This window comes from Rhinoderma darwinii, chromosome 3 (genome assembly GCF_050947455.1).
Source record: "Rhinoderma darwinii isolate aRhiDar2 chromosome 3, aRhiDar2.hap1, whole genome shotgun sequence".
NCBI classification, from domain to species: Eukaryota; Metazoa; Chordata; class Amphibia; order Anura; family Rhinodermatidae; genus Rhinoderma; species Rhinoderma darwinii.
The window spans coordinates 165,783,020-165,805,096 of NC_134689.1; the positions used below are offsets into that span (position 1 = coordinate 165,783,020).

At 40.0% G+C, this 22,077-nt stretch overlaps 1 protein-coding gene across 2 annotated transcripts in view; it reads left to right on the plus strand.

The window, feature by feature from the left end:
• SYT1 (synaptotagmin 1) overlaps positions 1 to 22,077 on the plus strand; it is a 514,105-nt gene that overhangs the window by 357,998 nt on the left and 134,030 nt on the right. The window contains exon 8 of one of the 2 annotated variants that reach the window (XM_075857001.1): positions 16,631 to 16,771. In XM_075857001.1, coding sequence (XP_075713116.1) covers positions 16,631 to 16,771 — 141 coding nt within the window. The remainder of the gene's footprint in view (positions 1 to 16,630; positions 16,772 to 22,077) is intronic. The other variant, XM_075857002.1, reaches the window with a different exon arrangement.

Here is a 22,077-nt window from a genome sequence, read left to right on the forward strand (position 1 = left end):
ACTAACATAATTATAAATATAAGAATTATTTTTAAGACTTGGATGCAAATCCTTTGAAGTCAATGACTGCCTGAAGTCTGGAACTCATGGACATCACCAAATGCTGAATTTCCTCCCTTTAAATGCTTTGCCTTTAATGTATCAGGAAAGAATTCTGCAATCATCCACTTTAGTTGTCTTCCGTGATCTTCTAGGCCTTTTGTTGTTGCTGACTTCCTAAAGATTCTGTTAATTGTCCAATTACTTTTGAGCCTCTAAAAATGGAGGGACTATGTAAAAGAATGTCAGTACTTCCTAATAGCTAATGCAATATTTTTGTTAAAATCCTTGAATTAAAGTATAAAGCCTACACTACAATCTTATCTTCATTGCTTTGTTTCAAGTCCATTATGCTGGTGTACTGAGGCTAAATGGAGAAAATTGTGTCGCTGTCCAAATACTGGACTGAACTGTGTGTATATATAAGATCTACAAAACAAAAAAATGTGATTTTCTGTACTTAGTTAGGCTTCGTTCATATCTGCGACAGGGCTCCGTCCAGGCGTTTCGTCGGAGCTTCCCGTCAGAACGGAACCCTGAAGGAAACAAACGGAAACCATAGGTCTCCGTTTGTCTCCATTGTGCAAGGGTTCCTTAGTTTTGATGGAAGCAACACCGTAGTCGACTACACTATCCATTTAGTCAAAATTATGGAACCCTTGCACAACTGAGACAAACAGAAACCATTTGCATCGGATCCATCACCCTTGAAATCCATGGTAATCCAAATGAAAACCTATGGTTTCCGTTTGTTTCAGTCAGGGCTCCTTTCATGGGTTCCCCTGATGGAGAGCTCCAACGGAACGCCTGAAAGGAGCCCTGATGTAGATGTGAACGAAGCCTTACTTTGTTTTTGCATGTCATTTTGTGACTTCTTTCTCTACTTTCTTGTTGTTAGGGAATTGCAATATGAGAAACTTTCTATTATACTTATTATGAAATCATCATCTTTTGGGTATGCTCACACATTGCAGAAATTCCTGCGACTGTCCCATTCATGTAAATGGAGTTTGCAGAAATCCATGCACATGTCGCTTGACCCCCATTCTATTATTAACAATGTGCATTGATTTTGTATTATTGTATTGTTATTGTATAATTAATTTTTTATTTTGTTTTATTTCGTTTCTTTCCTTTTTATGTTTTATATGTATTATGTTTTGATTTGTATAATGCACTATATCTGTTACTATGTGAAAATGATCTATTTATTTCAAGAGGGTTCACACATTGCATATTTGCTGCGGAATTTCAGTTGCAGAATCTGCCCGAAATTTTCCAGCAAAGCACTGTTCAATGTAAGTTAATGCATTTTAATTTAAACTCAATATACTTACAGCATAATAAATCCTCAGTGCATTCTAGACATGTTGCAAATTCGCAGCATGTCCGATCTGTTGCAGAAGTGCAGCGGGCTTTCACTACAGATTTCATTCATTGCAATGCAATTGGTGAATACGCGGCTATATCCACACCAAAATAACATATGTAAGATATGACGATTTCATTGCAGAATTTGGTGCGTAATTCTAGGCTGGTTCAACACTGTAATATTTACATGATGTGTGAACCTAGTCTAATGTGCATTATCCTTTTGATATATAGCAAAGAGGTTCATGTGCTGTCCATCAGCATATTGCAAACATCCCTCCACTCTCTCCATTGAAAGATTACAGGCAATGCAAAGAGTTTATGTACTCCGCTGATGGTGAGAAGCTACTGGGAATTTGATTTCCCTGTAGTTACTATGCCCTATTCCTGTTTGTAATATATTACAGAATTTCTCATAATGCAGTTTCCTAAAATACCCACAGTAAATATTCTATTTAATAGTTACAACAAGAATGTGGAAAAATAAAGTACTACAGTGAAGGAAATAAGTATTTGATCCCTTGCTGATTTTGTAAGTTTGCCCACTGTCAAAGGCATGAGCAGTCTAGAATTTTTAGGCTAGGTTAATTTTACCAGTGAGAGATAGATTATATTTAAAAAAAACAGAAAATCACATAGTCAAAATTATATATATTTATTTGCATTGTGCACAGAGAAATAAGTATTTGATCCCCTACCAACCATTAAGAGTTCAGCCTCCTCCAGACCAGTTACACGCTCCAAATCAACTTGGTGCCTGCATTAAAGACAGCTGTCTTACATGGTCACCTGTATAAAAGACTCCTGTCCACAGACTCAATTAATCAGTCTGACTCTAACCTCTACAACATGGGCAAGACCAAAGAGCTTTCTAAGGATGTCAGGGACAACATCATAGACCTGCGCAAGGCTGGAATGGACTACAAAACCTTAAGTAAGACGCTGGGTGAGAAGGAGACAACTGTTGGTGCAATAGTAAGAAAATGGAAGACATACAAAATGACTGTCAATCGACATCGATCTGGGGCTCCATGCAAAATCTCACCTCGTGGGATATCCTTGATTCTAAGGAAGGTGAGAGCTCAGCCGAAAACTACACGGGGGGAACTTGTTAATGATCTCAAGGCAGCTGGGACCACAGTCACCAAGAAAACCATTGGTAACACATTACACCGTAATGGATTAAAATCCTGCAGTGCCCGCAAGGTCCCCCTGCTCAAGAAGGCACATGTACAGGCCAGTCTGAAGTTTGCAAATGAACATCTGGATGATTCTGAGAGTGATTGGGAGAAGGTGCTGTGGTCAGATGAGACTAAAATTGAGCTATTTGGCATTAACTCAACTCGCCGTGTTTTTGAGGAAGAGAAATGCTGTCTATGACCCAAAGAACACCGTCCCCACTGTCAAGCATGGAGGTGGAAACATTATATTTTGGGGGTGTTTCTCTGCTAAGGGCACAGGACTACTTCACCGCATCAATGGGAGAATGGATGGAGCCATGTACCGTCAAATCCTGAGTGACAACCTCCTTCCCTCCACCAGGACCTTAAAAATGGCTCGTGGCTGGGTCTTCCAGCACGACAATGACCCGAAACATACAGCCAAGGCAACAAAGGAGTGGCTCAAAAAGAAGCACATTAATGTTATGGAGTGGCCTAGCCAGTCTCCAGACCTAAATCCCATCGAAAACTTATGGAGGGAGCTGAAGATCCGAGTTGCCAAGCGACAGCCTCGAAATCTTAATGATTTACAGATGATCTGCAAAGAGGAGTGGGCCAAAATTCCATCTAACATGTATGCAAACCTCATCATCAACTACAAAAAATGTCTGACTGCTGTGCTTGCCAACAAGGGTTTTGCCACCAAGTATTAAGTCTTGTTTGCCAAAGGGATCAAATACTTATTTCTCTGTGCACAATGCAAATAAATATATATAATTTTGACAATGTGATTTTCAGTTTTTTTTTAAATATAATCTATCTCTCACTGGTAAAATTAACCTAGCCTAAAAATTCTAGACTGTTCATGTCTTTGACAGTGGGCAAACTTACAAAATCAGCAATGGATCAAATACTTATTTCCTTCACTGTATACTGAAAACACGCCACGGAATAACATGTGCAATTAAATCGACTAAACACGGAAAATGCCTTGTTTTTTTGCTTTTGTAGATCTTTAATTAACATATGTTTTTCTTGTTTATGATTATGTTAATTAAAATATGTTTCATGTCTTTAATGTTTATGTATATTAGCTATTGGAATAAATCTGTTAATGTCATTTTCACACAATGCTGAAATAGTCTTGATTTCTAATCAAGCTTAACAAAGAAATAACAGTATTCATTTGATGTTTCTCTTTAATTGCCAGCAAAAACAACAGAATAACAAATATAATTTTTTTTCATCAGAAACCTAATTATTTCTTTCTATTTAATCCTGTATCGAAATGATCAGTTCCTACAATATTCTATAAATTAATGTACTTAAGGTTTAATTTAAAAACAGTGTTGCTGTCCACAATTCATGTTTACAAACTTGCACCTGCAAAAAAAATAGTTGCAATCTATTTGATTGATCCATTAATTTATTGGTAACAATACTGTTTTTGCACTCATTTTTATAAATGACCTAATGATTCTTTTATATTGACAATGGGGTTCATTTACGACAGGATACCACAGCATTAGAAAAGCTCTGATCTACCTGATTTCATTTGTAGCATTTGACTGCTACTCCTTCATATCTTTTATTAATAATAGGATATTGTAATGACGAATATGTATCCAGGTATATATGCCATTTTGTTTAAACCAAGTGTTTAGCATGCACTGTAATAGATGGAGATTGTGTAGCACCTCCAGACATTTTCAGATGTACAAAAAAAATGTTAATTTCCCCTTTATTTTAGATTTGGCATCAATTGCTTATTTGAAGGTAACAAAACACATATAATCAGTTATATTAAACAGACCCAGTCAAAAGTTTGGACAGACCTTTTTTTTCTACATTGTAGATTCATACTAAAAACATGATAACTATGAAGACACACATGTGGAATTAAGTGGTTAACAACAAGTGTTCAACAAAGCAAACATCTTTTGTATTTTAGAATCTTCGAAGTAGCCCCCTTTTGCTTTAATAACAGCTTTGCACACTATTGTCATTCTCACAATCAGCTTCATGAAGCAGTCGCCTGGAATGGTTTGCCAACAATCTTGAAGGAGTTCCCAGAGGTGCTGAGCACTTGTTTGCTGCTTTTCCTTCACTCTGCAGTCCAACTCATCCCAAACCATCTCATTTGAGTTTAGGTCGGGTGATTGTGGAGGCCATGTCATCTGACGCAGCACTCCGTCACTCTCCTTCTTTGTCAAATATCCCTTACATAGCTTGGATGTGTATTTAGGGTCATTGTGCTGTTGAAAAACAAATGATGGTCCCACTAAGCACAAACCAGATGAGATGTATTGTCATTGCAGAATGCAGTGGTAGCCATGCAGGTCCAGTGTTCTATGAATCACCAAAAGTGTCACGAGCAAAGCACCCTGACACCATCACACACACACACACATGTAGAAACCATCCGCTCACCTTTTCTGCATCTTACAAAGACATGGAGGTTGGAAGAAAAAATCTCAAATTTTGACTCATACCAAAGTACAGATATCTACTGGTCTAATTCCATCGCTTGTGTTTCTTTGCCCAAACAATTATCTTCTTCTTTTCTTGTTCCCCAGTAGTGGCTTCTTTGCAGCAATTCGACCATGAAGCTCTGAGTTTCGCAGTCCCCTCTGAACAGTTAATGTTGAGATATGTCTGGTACTTGATCTCTCTGAAGCTTTTATGTGGGCTCTAATCTGAGGTGCTGTTAGCTTGCGATTTCTGATTCTGATAACTCTAATGAACTTATCCTCGGCAGCAGAGGTCATTCTTGATTTTCCTTTCCTAGGGTGGTTCTCATGAGAGCCAGTTTCATCATAGCGTTTGATGTTTTTTGATGACTGCACTTGATATCTTCAAAGTTGTTCACATTTTCCAGATTGTATGTAAAGTAAAGATGATGGACCATTGTTTCTCTTTACTTAGTCTAGTGGTTCTTGCCATCATGGCCAGCCTTAGGATAGATGGCGCCCCGTGCGAAATGACCCCCATCATTAAAAAAAATGCCCCATAAAAAAGTATAATGCCCCTTTAGTGCCCCCATACAGTATAATAATAATATTTAATAATATAATATATTGCAACCCCTTCAAGGACACAGTATTTTGTCCTCTAATTGTGCCCACAGTATTATGCCCCCTGTAGTACCCCTACACAGTATAATGTCCGCTTAGTGGCGCCCACACAGTATAGTGCCCCCTGTAGATCGTGCCATATAGCCCCTCGCACCTCCCCCTTGTAGACTGTGCCCCCAAACAAAAACAAAAATTGTACTCACCTAGTCCCCGTTCCCACGACGGGATCCTTGCATATGCCGGCGTGATCCTGTAGCCTAGTATAGAGTTTCCCAACCTTTTCGGAAAAAAAATATGCCTCAAAATTCCTTCAGGAATTGACAGCGTTGTTTGACTTTTTTTTTGTTTTTTTTGAGTTTTTTCTTAAGCCGTTGAAGTTAATGCAAAAGGCGCAGGCAAAAAAGCTCCAAACGCAGCTATTTTCTGCCTCCTATTAATTTCAATTAGAGGTCAGAGGTAGAAACCACTTCAAGACCATCAGGCCCCCACTCACAGTAAAATGACCATCTGCCCCCCACTCTCAGTAAAATGACCATCAGCCCCCCACTCACAGTAAAATGACCCTCAGCCCACCCTCACAGTAAAATGATCATAAGCCCACCACTCACATATTCTCCCTGTAGATAGTGCCACACAGCCCCTTGTAGGTAGTGCCACACAGCCCCATGTAGGTTGCGCCCCACAGCCCCTTGTAGGTAGTGCCACACAGCCCCCTTGTAGATAGTGACACACAGCCCCCTTGTAGGTAGCGCCACACAGGCCCTTGTAGATAGCACCACACAGCCCCCTGGTAAATAGCGCCACACAGTCCCCTTGTAAATAGCGTCACATAGACTCCTTGTAGATAGCGCCACACAGCCCCTGTAGGTAGTGCCACACAGCCCCCTGGTAAGTAGTGCCACACAGCCCCCTGGTAGGGAGTGCCACACAGACCCCTGGTAGGGAGTGCCACACAGACCCCTGGTAGGGAGTGCCATACAGCCCCCTGGTAAAAAGTGCCACACAGCCCCCTTGTTGGTAGTGCCACACAGCCCACAGCACCCTTGTTGGTAGTGCCACACAGCCCACAACCCCCTTGTTGGTAGTGCCACACAGCCTCCTTGTAGGTAGTGCCACACAGCCCACAGCCCCCTTGTAGATAGCGCCACACAGCCCCCATGTAGATAGCAACCCCCCTTCCTGTAGATAGCACCACTGTAGCTCCCTGAAGTAGCGTAATCGCTGTGTGGCCGGGGATTCCGCTCCTGGAGCGCTCCGCTTGATGTCTCTGTCCATATATGGACAGTGACATCAGGGTAAACTCCTGAAGTGGAATCCCCACCCACAGAGTTGCCGGCGCTATGAACAGGGATTCCACTCCAGGATTAGCTCCTTTTGTCTTTGTCCATTTATGGACAGTGATGTCACTGGCTTATCTTGAGGTGGAATCACCTGTCACAGTGTCTTCAATGCTGTGGACGGTGATTCCGCTTCAGTAGTTTCCCCTGATGTCACTGTCCTAATATGGACAGAGACATCAAGCGGAGCACTCCAGGAGCAGAATCCCTGGCCACACGGGGATTCCGCTCCTTCAGGGAGCTACAGTGGTGCTAGTAGATAGCAGAGCAGGGAGATACCTCCCTGCTCTGCTATAGTGCCATTGCTACCGCTGGGGTGCCCTAATGCCCGGTGTTGCTGCTAGCAGCCACTATGGCTGCTACAGCGGTAGCGACGCCACTGAGTGAAGAAGCGCCCGGGCGGAAAGGCGACTGCTGAGTCGCTGGGCCCGGGCGCTTCTGAAACAAGCAGGGGAAGGGAGCCAGCGCAGCTCCCCCTTCCACCTGCTGGAGTGATGCGCCCTGTGCAAAGGCACAGGTCGCACACCCCTAAGGCCGGCCCTGCTTGCCATGATGTGGATTAGAACAGTAGTTGAATAAGGCTAAACATTGTATATGAGTGTGTACCAATCCTACGTCTGCACAACACAACTGATGGTTTCAAACACATTATGAAGGCAAACAATTCAACAAATTAACTCTTGACAGACATACCTGTTAATTGAAAACCATTCCAGGTGATTACCTGAATGAAGCTGATTGAGAGAATGCCAAGAGAATGAAAAGCTGTCTTCAAAGCAAAAGGTGGCTACTTTTGAGAATCTAAAATAAAAAACAAATTATGGTTTGTTTAACACTTTTTTGTTTACCACTAAGGCCCCATGCACACGACCGTGTTCGGTCCGTGATGTATGGTCCGCATGTCGGCCGCATGTCCCGGACCGAACATAGTGGAAGGAGCCGGGCTCCTAGCATCATACTTATCTATGACGCTAGGTGTCACTGCCTCGCTGCCGGACAAACTGTCTCGTAATCATGTTTTCAGTACAGGACAGTAGTTCCTTGGACAGGCAGTGACACCTAGCGTCATAAATAAGTATGATGCTAGGAGCCCGACTCCCTGCACTGTGATCGGTCAGGGACATGTGGCCAACATGCGGTCCGTATATCATGGACCGAATGCGGTCGTGTGCATGGGGCCTTAATTCCATACGTGTTCCTTCAAAGTTTTCATGTTTTCAATATGAATCTACAATGTAGAAAAAAAAAAAAAAAGAAGAAAAACCATGGAATGAAAAGTTGTGTCCAAACTTTTGACTGGTAGTGTACATTGTCCTTAAAAAAGATTTACACCCTTAATGTACAGTTGTCCATTTATTAGTAAATCATAAGTTAGAGCAGTTATGTTTGATTTATTTACAGAGATATTGCCATTTTTCTGTAACATTGTGGCAGCCATTTTTGCAAAAGTGACAACACAATGTGCAATCACTTTTGAATTGGGTTCTCAGAAGCTAATGATTCTCAGAAACTTAAAAATATAATAGAACAATGATAGTTTCAATCAAAGGTTACAGATTATATGGCTGCACTTCCTTTAACCCCTTAAGGTTAATTTTCCTCTTTTATAATTTCATGTTTTGTTCCCGCCAATTATAACTTTTTTATTTTTTGTCAACATAACAGTATGAGGGTTTTTTTTTTGCGGTACAAGTTCTATTTTTTAATGATACCATTTAGTATAACATATAATGTATTAAAAATGAAAAAATATATATTTTGAGGGATGGAATGGAAAGCAAACATAAATTTCCCCATAGTTTTTGGGGTTTTGAATTTGTGGCGATCATCGTTAAGTAAGAATGACATGTTAACTCCATTCTATGGTTTAGTACGATTATAGAGATACACAATTTATAGTTTTCTTTAATGTTTTACTACTTTTACTAAATACGAAATGTCGTTTTTATAGGTATTATTTTAGAGTGCATATGTGTAATGTCGGGGTAGGGAGACAGACAGGTGAGCCCTAATATACCCGCCTACCTACTTGCACGGCCCGTCCTAGGCGACGGTGTACAACTGGACGACGGTCCCAACGCTCAATAAGTGCACGACAGACAAACAGACAAGGGCACACAGAAGCTAAAGGAAATGGGGCAGTTGCCCACGGCAACACCGTGAGCAACAAGAGTAGTGAACGAGTCGAGTCAAACCAGGAGTGTACGAGGTACCAAACGCAGAGCAGGAGAGTAGTCAATAAAGCCAGGGTCAATTTGAAGCAGAGGTCAATAGTACTAGCAGGAAACGCAGAGCCTGGAAACCAGACAGAATCACAGGCAAAGGAAGAGCAGGAAATGAAGGTATAAATAGACCGAGGGCGGGAGCTAGCTCCGTCTAGCCAGGCTGTGATAGGTTCTCCCACTCCTCAGCCTACCAGCCTGAGTGGTAGCAGATCGAGTCACTCTATCAGACCTAGGAGCAGATGCAGACTGATTAACCACGGGCGTCCACACAGAAGCTGTGTCTGGCAGATCCTTTACAATATGACTTTTTGATACATTTTTCTAAACATTTTTGGGTGAGATTAGATGACCAGAAAACAGCCATTCTTTTTTTTTTACGGAATTCACTGTGTTGGATAAATTTCATATATATTGTAATAGTTCGGACTATTTCAGACATGGCGATACCAATAATATTTATTCTTTATTATTTGCGTTATTTTAAGAAAAAAATAGAAAAACATTTTTAAAACATTTTTTATATATTGTTAAAACTTTATTAAACTTATTTTTACATATATATTTTTTATTCTCACTAGGGGACTTGAACATATAATACACTGCAATACAGTGCTATTAACAGTCTCCTATTAAGCTCCGGCTGGGCTTCATAAGTGGACTAAGATGCCAGACATGGGGGCCTTCATTAGGCCCCCAGCTGCCATTAAAAAGAAATCAGATTTGCGATCACTTTGAATGTGGGAAATGGAATGACAGTGGGCCCCCATGTCTGACGACTAAGATGCAGTGGTCGCATCTAAGTGGTTTAATAGCCGTGATTAGAGTTATCTCTGATCCCGGCCGTTGGAGCGAGCTGTCAGCTGTAATATACAGCTGACACCCTCAGCATATAGAAGGGGTTAAAAATCTTCCTTCCTTTAAAATTCTCTACAAGAATGTCATGGCGCTCAATGTTACTGTTCAATAATGTGTCCAAGAATATTTATTACAATGTTATCACTCAGTGAAAAAATTTGCGAACTAAAAGCACACTTCCAATAAGCTATATATATAAGCTATATATATATAGTTAGACCATTAGTCCGTTAGTGGGTGAGTACATTATAGGTAACATTATATATATATATATATATATATATATATATATATATATATATATATATATAACTGATGTTTCACTCCTCCCAGTCCGTTTTCAATGGTCAACAGCACCTGAGAGTGAGTCAAAAGTAGCTACTTTTGACTAATTTGGAGATACCGTTGAAAAAGGTACTAAAGATTCGTAATAAAGATTCTTGGACATATAATTGAACAGTAACATTGAATGCCATGGAATTCCTGAAGGGTTATTGGATCTTACATGGTCTTTCATGGTACCTATTAATAATAATGGAGTGCCAAACATACTTTGCAAAATTTCTGCCACGAAATAGAAAAAAGGCAATATCTCTGCTAGCAAATAAAACACAATTACCACATTTTGACTATCCATCACATGAGAACAACTAGATTTAAAAATGCAAATATGTTCTCTCAATACTTGGGAGTTTCAGACTGGCCACAGACCAGACAAAACAACCTCTGGACAGTTTGGCTCTGAGTATGCAAATGATCCACGAAGAGGGACTTGGGCATGGTTTACTCTTGACTGTGCTGGATAGCAGAAGCTCTCAAGTCTTGAATAAACATAAAGTTGTTCTTATGTGGTAAATCAACTTTAATAAACATGAATGACACCCAGCTATATATAGGTTTCTATGTTCACATTCATTTTCTTCTGCGTAAATGACCCCCGTTCTGTTACTAACAATGTGCTTTAGTATTGTATTGCTTTTATTTTATTTTTTTATTTTTGTTTCTTACCATTTATGTTTTATATGTATTATGTGTTTTATATGTATTATGTTATTTAGTTTTGTATAATGTACTATCTATGTTACTATGTGGAAAAATGACGTATTTATTTAAAGAGGAAATATGCTTTGAAGCCATCTGAAATATTTATAAGGGCATGACGTAGATGTATTAGCACATTATGAACTCTATTCTGTCTGACAGTATGATTAGTAAATCATCCCATTTATGGCCACAATTCATTGCTGATACCGCAATGTAAGGAGAATTGAGCTGTCATACGAGTGGTCAATGCTCATTTCCTAACACTTTTACGCTGATATTGTTAGAATTATTACAAATAACATTTCAAAAAGTGTTTTAGATATATATTTTTCTTTAAAGTCATTTATATTTACTGCACAGAAGCTCCTGCTGATCATCAAGGAAATGTTCCAGCCATTTATATCTGCTATAATGGAATAGTGTTCTTATACATGTGAATTTAAGTAGCGTCTTTGAGCCAATTGCATTACTCTTTGAAATAGCTAAATGTAATTGCTTAAGGTATATAAATGAACTTCATAATGTGTAAAGCTCGGTCCATTTTCATGTAGCATCTACTAATCCTATGTAAGAGGAATCATTTAACTATGAATACAAAGAATCATTGTGGATAGGTATATAAGTAAAATATTACAGGGGTATGCTCATTATAAGAAATTATGGCATAGCGATAGGGATCTTTAAAGAACCTACTTTCCCTTTAAGGAAAATGAATCTACCTGCAACTGGACTGTACAAAAGCTATACAGATAAAGCAATACAGACTCCTCTGTGAGACCTTTTTGCAAATACTTGGACTTGTTGGAGAGTAGATACCAGCAAAGATACCTAATTGGTGTATATGTAGTCCATGGTGGTCTCTGGAAACTCTGCCAATCACCTGAACAAAGGGGAAGAGTCCCCTTTGTTTTTTTCCTTGCACAGAGGTGTTCCCGCACACCCATCAGTGTGGATGTAGGAAGACTCAAATGACAAATGTATAATAAATACAAATGTTGTTTAAATACCAATGCATTTTTGTGGTGTTATATTTCATCTATTGAATGCACACATTAGCATAAATTACTTTACAGAATAGGAAGTGTTTTCAGCACGCCAGGATTGACCTACATTTCAGTGTTCTCTGTAAATAATAATAAAATGCATATTTAATGGTCATTTTTCTTACTAATGGTTATGTGTGGCTGTCTTAATTTGATTTCTTCCTTCTGTGTCCTCCCTCTCTGTGTTGTATCTCATGACTGTTCTGGATTGTCACTTGCGGTAGGTTTTTTTTCCCTATTTGGATAAACCATAGAAAGTGAAAACATTTTATGATTAGTTGTCTTGACAGCTGGGGCTTCTCAATTGAGATTAATCCACTGCTTAACACTGCTTAATACATCAAGAGGCTGAACTAAATTGATTTTATTCAAACGTAAATAGAGTTATCCCCACAAATACAAACAGAATTGTATTAGAAGGCTAAAATTGTGTAATTGCTGCAAATAATCAACATCTATTAAACAAAAATTACAGATCAATTGTGTGCATTATGTTACATGTCTTAATAATATCATTTCAATTTGGTGAAATATAAGTCCTGAAATTTGCACCACTACATGAGTTTATAACTACCCAAGAATACAGGTTTTCTACACGATGTTAATCAAAACCAATGCTGGCAAATATACTGCACCAAACCATGGCTGCATTAACCATGAAGAGATGGATAAACATTGAGTGTTTCTTTTTATCCAGGATTAGAAAAAGGTGACTTTTTTCTCTCCAGAAACAGTGCCGCTCTTCTCCATGCCCTGAGTCTGGTATTGCAGCTCAGCTCCATTCAAATAAGGCTGAACTGAAATACCAAACACTGGCCAAGAGTGGCGCTATTTCTAAAAAAAGCAGATTCTTCTTTAAAATGCTGGACACATTTGAAATTTGAGGAAGCATTCCCATTAGTTAAAGGGGTTGCAGGAGATTGAAAAAAAAATTTGCTTTTTTCCAACAACAGCGCCACTTTTGTCCATAGATCTTGTCTGGCATTGCAGCTCAGCCCCGTTCACTTTGATCAGGCTAAGTTGCAATACCAGACACAGTCCATGCACTAGAGTTAGGCCACGTTCAGACGTGGCGGAAAAACGGTTGAATTCCGCTGCGGACAGTCCACAGCGGAATTCTGCAGCAGCCGTTTTTTACATCTGTTTCTATCCATTCTTAAGAAACTTAGTTCAGACGTTGCGGAAAATAACTGTCCGGAAATTAGGCTGCGGTGCAGAATTTTCCCTCCGCAACATGCACATTATGTTGCAGAGAAGCAGCGGAATTTCACTGCGGATTTCAGCCTTTGCAATGCAAAAACAGAAATCTGTGGCAAGCCCGCTGTGATATCTGCAACGTCTGAACTACCTATCAAATATGCAAATGTTGCTGCAGATTCGTTGCGTAATTGCCCCAAATCTGCACCAACATTTGCAGCGGAAAAATTCTGGCACGTCTGAACGTGGCCTAATGGTGTTTTAGGAATCAAACTAGACCATTTTTTTCTAATCTTATGCAACTCCCGCATTGCATATGTGTATAATTTGTATATAAATCATCAAAAAATATTTAAAAAGTTAAACTTTTTTTCAAATTTAGGATGACAAACATATATTTAATGATGAAATGTAAAATCCCATCCAATTTTTTTTAAAGGTTTCTAAAATGTTATCTGAGGCATAGTTTGAGGAACACAAAATAACTGTGGCCAAATAGTTTATGAATGATTGACAGCTTTGTGCCGACAAGCTGTTGTTTTGCCCATAGACTTAACTTTAGTGATAAAAACCATTTAACATACTGGCGTTAGTTATATTATGTTCTGCCAGATATATTCCTTAGTTAACATTTATCACTAAGTTTTTGTTGTTGTTGTTTCATATACTGATGGCTTCTTGGCAGGTGTCTCGAATTGTGCAGCCAAACCATTTTGTATATTACTATGAAAATATATTGAAATGTACTTCACAGATTAGACCATCTATAGTGTAGAATTATTATGCTGTGTTTCAAATAAATGGTTTATGTATTTATATTTGGTAGATATATTACATTAACTAAATCTTTCTAGGCCATGTACAAAATTTGACCACAAAAATGTTTTTATTGACATAAAATGGCACAGAATGGCATGTGGCCCCAAGTATCGAGTCCCAGTTTACAGTTCTCCAAAACATAATACTAACAAACTATTGGGTATCCGCAATGAATCATATCCTTCAGGGGGAGATTGGAAACCAAAATCTCCCCAGACAATACATATTCCAGTCCAAAATGACATACATAACACTGTTTTTCCAGGTTGTGTAATGCACAATATTCCAGCTTGCCGAATGTCTGCTACTCTAGACTATTATCATAAGAAGGACTGGGAGTTCGGGGAAAGGGCTAAAGAAAGAATGACCTAGTTTACTAATAATCTTAATTGGCTTTTTCGAATTATGCCAACCCTCCAAAAAAAAACATGTTCAAACATACTTATATTACCGTTGGTCCCTGCTATGGCACGTTTTTTCCTGTAAATGGTCCTCCTGCCATGCATTATTGTAAATGTCACATTATGTATTTGTAGAAGGCCACATTTTTTTTATGGGTTGTATAGCACTTAAAGGGGTTGTCCAGTGATGGAAAAAAGAATCTACCTTTTTTCAGAAACAGCACTGATCTTGTCCTGAAATTGGGATTGTCCTGCAATTAGAGACAGCCGAAGGGAAAGATTGGTGCTGTTTCTGGACAAAAAGCAAAAAAGCAGACCTTTTTTTTTCTAATCCTTAATTGACTCCTAAATACAGTAACAACCACAGGGCCACGGACCAATACCGGGCCGCGGATCATTTGGTATCGGGCCATGGTATCTGGTATCCGCCCCAGTGGCCACAGGAAGTTTTGGGCGAAAAACCGCACCAAGCTTTTTTGCCCGGAATATCCGCAGCGGAAAACTGCTGATCATTTCATCCTAGGAGACCGCTGCAGCTTGTGATTGGCTGTAGCGGCGGTCACATGGGATGAAACGTCATCTCAGGAGGCCAGCCCTCTAACGTCATCCAGGCCGGACTCATGGGATGATGTTTCATCCCATGTGACCTCCGCTGCAGCGGTCACATGGGATGGAACGTCATCCCAGGAGGTCGGCCTGGAGGAGAAACACAGACTTTTGGGTAAGTATAATTTTTGTTTTGTTTTGTTTTTTCTGAGTTGTGTTTCTGCGGCGGAACCGCTGCGATTCCACTGCAATAAAAACAACCACTGCTATTTGTTGTGGGTTTTACCACCCTAATGAATTCAATGGGGAAAACCCCCAACAAATAAGCAGCATTTACGGAAATACAATTGACATACTGCGGAATAAAGCTCCGCAACGCATGTCAATTTTTGAGCGGTTCTTCCGGTCACTATTTACGCAGCATACGGATAAGATTTGTTCTATCTCATCCACTTTGCTGCTACAGTATTATGCTGTGGATTTTCCGCAAAAAAATTCCGTTGTGGAAAATCCACAGTATTTACGCAACGTGTGATCTGACCCTAAACCCCCCCCCCCTCTCTCTCCTTGCCGGCCCTTGAAAAAATTTTCTCGCATGAAGCTGGTCCCTGGTGAAAAAAGGGTTAGGGACCGCTGCTTTAAAATATGCCCTTTAAATTAGATATTAGCAGAATTACAAATATCTATCTAAAGAATCTCTCTCTACCATTGTTGTAAAATTAATTGTGTTTTTATCTACCACATAGTTAACTTGTAGAAAACGAAGCACCCACAAACAAATATAATCGGCTTGACGTACAGTGTGGAGGAACATTCATTTTCTAAATGTTATTATAAGGCAGCAAGAACACATAAGCTTCTATTAGTAGTTGACAATGTAAAACGAAATCTCCAGTTAATTAAATTGCAAAGCTACGATTTAATTACTAACAAACAATTTATAAATTATTTTGTGAAATATAAACAATGTAAAATGAATTTGGTTCAGCCTGGCTTTACTAGAAAATATGAAATAAAATAATAACCCTAGAAAAACCTTTATTTCATAAGCCTCCATTCAATGATAGCATGTTTTATTCTGACTGGATATTTTACTGTGAATGCCACTTTTGACCTGTTTGAAAAGTTTTTTCTCATGAAATTCAATAACTAGGGAGCCATAATTTTGGAATGAGCTTTGCTATTTTGCATGCGGAACTAACTTGAGTTCATTGGTATGTAGCTATTTTTTATAGATTTTTTTTGTCATACTGCTATGAGCATGATGAGTTTTATTAAAATCTATTTGATATTAAGCATTATGCAGTATTCACGTAAGTGGAAATGTAAACTTAATATGCCTGCTTCCATTCTAAAATAAGTTGCCTTAATATTATTTGCTGCCTGCTTAGCCCATGTATCTACAGTATGAATAAAACCTTGAAAAGTCTTGACTTTCTGAGTTAAACTTACAGTATAGCTTTAAATGCAGAATATAAAAATAACAATACCTCATGTATGCCATAAATTGACTCCACAGGCGTTAAAGGATGATGATGATGATGATGATGATGATGCTGAAACTGGTTTAACTGATGGAGAAGACAAAGAACAACCTAAAGAAGATGAGAAGCTCGGGAAACTTCAATACTCATTAGACTATGATTTCCAAAATAATCAGGTTAGATAATATTTCTCTTTAATGTATGTTTGTCTGCTACAACTGTATACTTTATGTACAATATACTGTATATACATGACTAGGAATAGGGCAAGCTGCTTTTGTGTTGAGGCAGAACTACCTTGTCTCCATGCCCCAATTTTCTATTCCATGCATCCAATTTCAGAATAGAGGGCTGGACAGAAACATAACTTCCATATTCTATAATGATGAGAGCCGTGCTGACTCGTACCTACTCCACCCCCATTTGCATATGCCGATGGCTGGCTCAAACTGTACAATGAGGGTCACATGTACCTCATTTTCCCAAATCGGATATGCCCTTAATATCTCTCATAGAAATACTCCTTCAATATGTTCCTCTCGAAAGCAGCAAACATATTGTTAGGTACTCGAAGAATGTGCTTATACTGTATATAAGTCAAAATGAAAACTATTCTAAATGTATTATTCTCCATCTCTCTGTCTATATACAAACATATATCATCTATCTATCTATCTATCTATCTATCTATCTATCTATCTATCTATCTATCTATCTATCTATCTATCTATCTATCTATCTATCCTAAACACTGATACCCAAGCAAATTTAAGCTGTTTTGTTGAGAGCTAATTATTGACAGGAACACTACTGTATTAAATGTACTTTTTAGCACTCATCGATGTTCTTATTGTTGAAAATTCTTGTTTCAAAATACATTAATGACAGTTTTTGAAAGAGAGGAATAAATAGCCTATAATTTTGATTTAACGTGAGTGCATTTCAAACAAAGCAAAATTCAGGAGCCTGCAGATCAAAGAGACCTCATCTTAATGTTCTCTACCAATGCAGGCGCACAATTCTTATGTTCCTTTCCATTGTGACTGACCACTCAATACTCAGAGAATATCATTATATCAATGGGGGACTTTATAAACCTCAAATAGCTAAATCCTGCCAAAAAATAATAAGTGGAAGATATTGTTCCTTTCAAACACATTTCACTTTCTGTCTGCAGATGAAAACAAACTTGTGAACTTTATTGAAAGAAAGACATAGTTCAGGCTCTTGTTGCTGCAAAGTCAAACGAAAAGTCATTGAACTCCCCTACCGTGTAAAGTGTGTGCAGAACAATTGTCCGTATTTAAGGACGCTATTGTAAATACACAGGCTTGTGCTAGTAATATATCAAAACTGATTTCACTGACCTGGAGCTTTAAAGATTGTGTATATGCTGCAGTGGTTATCACATATAAGGCTGTCCCTGAAATGGCTATGATTGTGGTGAAGTTCAATTCAAGACAATATGCTACATCCCTGCAGTAAATATGGAAGAGAGTCCTGCACACCAGAGAACCAACCATAAACTATGTGACATTGCAAAATCTTCAATAGTAAAAGTTACACATTTTAACACATGCACGCCCATTCTAACTAAATCATCAAGGAGTACTAGCTACGTTACTTGTATATGTCCACTAAACCATCAGGATGCTATATAACCATATAGATATAGATATTCCAAAAACAGACAGTATCTGTCTCCTTCCAAATACTAAGGCGGGATTCACACGACCGGGTCGCGTCCGAGCCCGAGTGCCGGCCGGTAAAATCGGCCATTCTGCCCGGCCGGTTTGCATAAAGTTATGCATCCGTGCCGGGCCGGGCAGATCCGGACAGTGACATCAGCGGCAACTCCTGAAGGGGAATCCCCATGTGTTCGGGGATTCCGCTTCAGGAGTTTCCCCTGATGTCACTGCCCAGATATGGACAGAGACATCAAGCGCTCTGTCCAGGAGCGGAATCCCCGAACACACGGGGATTCCGCTCCTTCAAGGAGCTAAAGTGCGCTAGCACATAGCAGAGCGGGGAGATACCTCCCCGCTCTGCTATAGTGGCGTCGCTACAGTAGTAGCAGCAGCAGCAGTTGCAGCTGCTAGCGGTGCCATCGAAGGTGTCGCCGGGCCAGGGTGCTTTTAAAACAAGCAGGAGAAGGGAGCCAGCGCAGCGCTCCCTTCCACCTGCTGTACACCCCGGCCCTGCCACACCGTGTACAGCGATGCCATTCGTCAGAATGGCATCAACTCCTCCTCCTCACATGCACTCTGCGCTGTGAGGAGGAGGAGATAGAGCGCAAGAGCCGGAAAACCCGGCCGTCACTCGGGACACATCCCGGTGATGGCCGGGTATTACCCGGCCCCATAGACTTCTATGGGAGCCGGGCGGCCGGGTACCCGGGCGAAAATAGAGCATGTCCTATTTTTTGACGGGCGGTTTTCCCGGCCGTCAAAAAATCGGTCGTGTGAATAGCCCCATTAGGGGTCTATTATTTCTAATGCAGCCGGGTGCCGGCCGATTTATGAATGGCCGGCACCCGGCCGGGAAACCCTGCCATGTGAATGAGGCCTAAGGGTATGTGCACACACACTAATTACGTCCGTAATTGACGGACGTATTTCGGCCGCAAGTACCGGACAGAACACAGTGCAGGGAGCCGGGCTCCTAGCATCATAGTTATGTACGATGCTAGGAGTACCTGCCTCTCAGTGGAACTACTGTCCCGTACTGAAAACATGATTACAGTATGAGACAGTTGTCCGGCAGCGAGGCAGGGACTCCTAGCATCGTACATAAGTATGATGCTAGGAGCCCGGCTCCCTGCAGTGTGTTCGGTCCGGTACTTGCGGCCGAAATACGTCCGTCAATTACGGACGTAATTAGTGTGTGTGCACATACCCTAAATGGAAAAATAAAACAGTGGTATTTTTTAGCTTTATATAAATAACACGACATATGTTACTGTAATTGTAAAGATATGGATTGAATGGATCCACATGATTATGCTGACGTGGTAGATTTGCTGCAGAAATTTCTGAGACTGTTATATATCTTTATGGGGTTTAAAAAATTCCATGCACATGCTGCAGAATCAACCCCATTCAGATGTATTGAATGGATTTTCAGTTTCTGCAATAAATCTGCCGCATGTTAACATACATACCAAAAGTAGGTCAGACCAGCTCAGTGCAATTACAGGAGCGTTGCTATTTCAGAAACACCTTTTTATTACATTCTGTCTAATATTTCTAGGATCAGTGGCGGGTTACCCTTGCATCAGACTGCTAATGTGGCATTGTGGACTCTGCTCATTTCACCCACATCAGACACATGTTCTGTAGATTTGTTAGGCTTGGTTCACATCTGCGCTATGATTATCATTTTTCTATTCCATCATAGGAGCAGATAAACTAAATTCAATGATGTGTCGGATCCGTCACACGATGGACACCAACAGTGCCAGACGGACCCCATTGACTTTAATGGAGTCCGCCAAGTTTCTGTCATGTTGCGTGTCATTGTACAGGAAAAAATAGTACAGCATCCTGCTCTATTTTTGCTAGTGTTTTTTTTATGGAATCTGCGGAGCAGATGTGTACACATCCTAACCTGTATAAGAAAATTCAACCTTTGCAGCATCTAGAGTAAGTGTTTTCTTATACAGTTTGAGGGGTTACACGGCCGAACATGGCTAACAAACCTCTGGCTACTTTCAATACTAATCAATAGACCATAACAGTTCAAAACCAGAATAATCATACAAACTGATTTCACAAATGTGATTAAATTGTGATTAACGTTATTAAAACATAGCAAATTTCAAGTAAAAAATAGCAGCTATTATTATAGCTATATGGTGCTTTACATGAAATTACACACAGAAATAGCATAACTCATTTTACTTTTTCATATAGTGGGAATTATTTATTAAAACTTTCTAACAGAAACATGGACCTTGTTACCCATAGCAACCAATCATTGTGCAACTTTAATTTTTACAAAGGAATTTAAAAAATATAAGTTGAGCTCTGATGGTTGCTATTGATAACAAGGCCAATTTTCCTTTTAGACATTTTGACTAATGAGGCTATATGTGTGTATTACCTTATTATATTATTGTCATGACCCTTATCAACAAATATTTTGCAGGACCCATATAAAATCTACTGGTACATATACAGTACTGTACAAAAGTTGTAGGCAATTATGGACAAATACTGCAAAGTAAGAATTCTTCAATAATAGAATTATTAATAGTTTTTTTTTGATCAATTAACAAAATGCAAAGTGAATGATGTATATAGTGTCATGGAGCACTCCCCCCCCCCCCCACTTGAATATATGCACAGCGCTACCCCCACCTGAAAAAATAAATATATATTTTACTTACCTTGCTGCGTTCTCGTGGCGGCCGCTCAAGCTGGACACATGTGAAGCCTCCGGACTAGACGCATGCGCGGACCGGCGTGATGCAGTACCTCATAACGCCGGCCTGCGCAGGGAGTCTTCCCAGCGCCTGATAGGCTGCAAGCCTAATGTGGCCTGCAGCCTATAATAATCGTTTGTATCTGAGGACTCAGATACAAATGAATGTGGCTGCCATAAGCACCGGGGCCCCCTCCGATGCTAGCGACGCCACCGGCCATGAGGGGGCCCATGCGGTCTTGTGCGGTTCAAGCGACCATGGGTCCCCTGGGAGCCTTGGGCCCCGGGCAGCCGCCCGAACCGCCCTAATGATAATCCGCCACTGGCCATATCATCACTTCCAGGGCTCGTTGTTCTTCTTTACCCTGAAAATTTGTCATTAATGACCTTGGCTATACAGTATGTTTGGGGCCGTTGTCCTGCAGCAGAATAAATTTGGAGCCAAAGAGACGGCTCCCTGATGATATTACATGAAGGATAAGTATCTGCCTGTATTTCTCAGCATTTAGGACACCATTAATCCTGACCAAATCCCAAACTCAATTTGCTGAAATGCAGTTCCAAACTTGCAAATAAACCCCCACCATGCTCCACTATTGCCTACAGAAACTCCTTATTGTACCACTCTCCAGCCCTTCAGTCAAATATTTAAAATGTTGACTCATCAGTCCAGAGCACCTGCTGCCATTTTTCTGAAACCACAGTGCATATGTTTTCGTGCATAGTTGAGTCACTTGGCCTTGTAGCTACATCAAAGTTATGGCTTTTTGTACACAATTCTTCCAAGAAGAACACTTCTGGCCAGACTTCTTCGAACAGTAGATGGGTATACCTGACTCCCACTGGTTTCAAACTGTTCTGAGATGTTGACACTTCTGGACATCTTCAGATTTCGAAGGGAAGGTGTTTTTTCTTGGATCTGCTGCACTAAGTTTCCATGGTGGACCACAGCAACTATGATCCTCAATGTTGCCAGTTTCTTTGTGCTTCTTCAAAAGAGCTTGAACAGCACATCTTGAAACCCCAGTCTGCTTTGAAATATTTGCCTCGGAGAGACCTT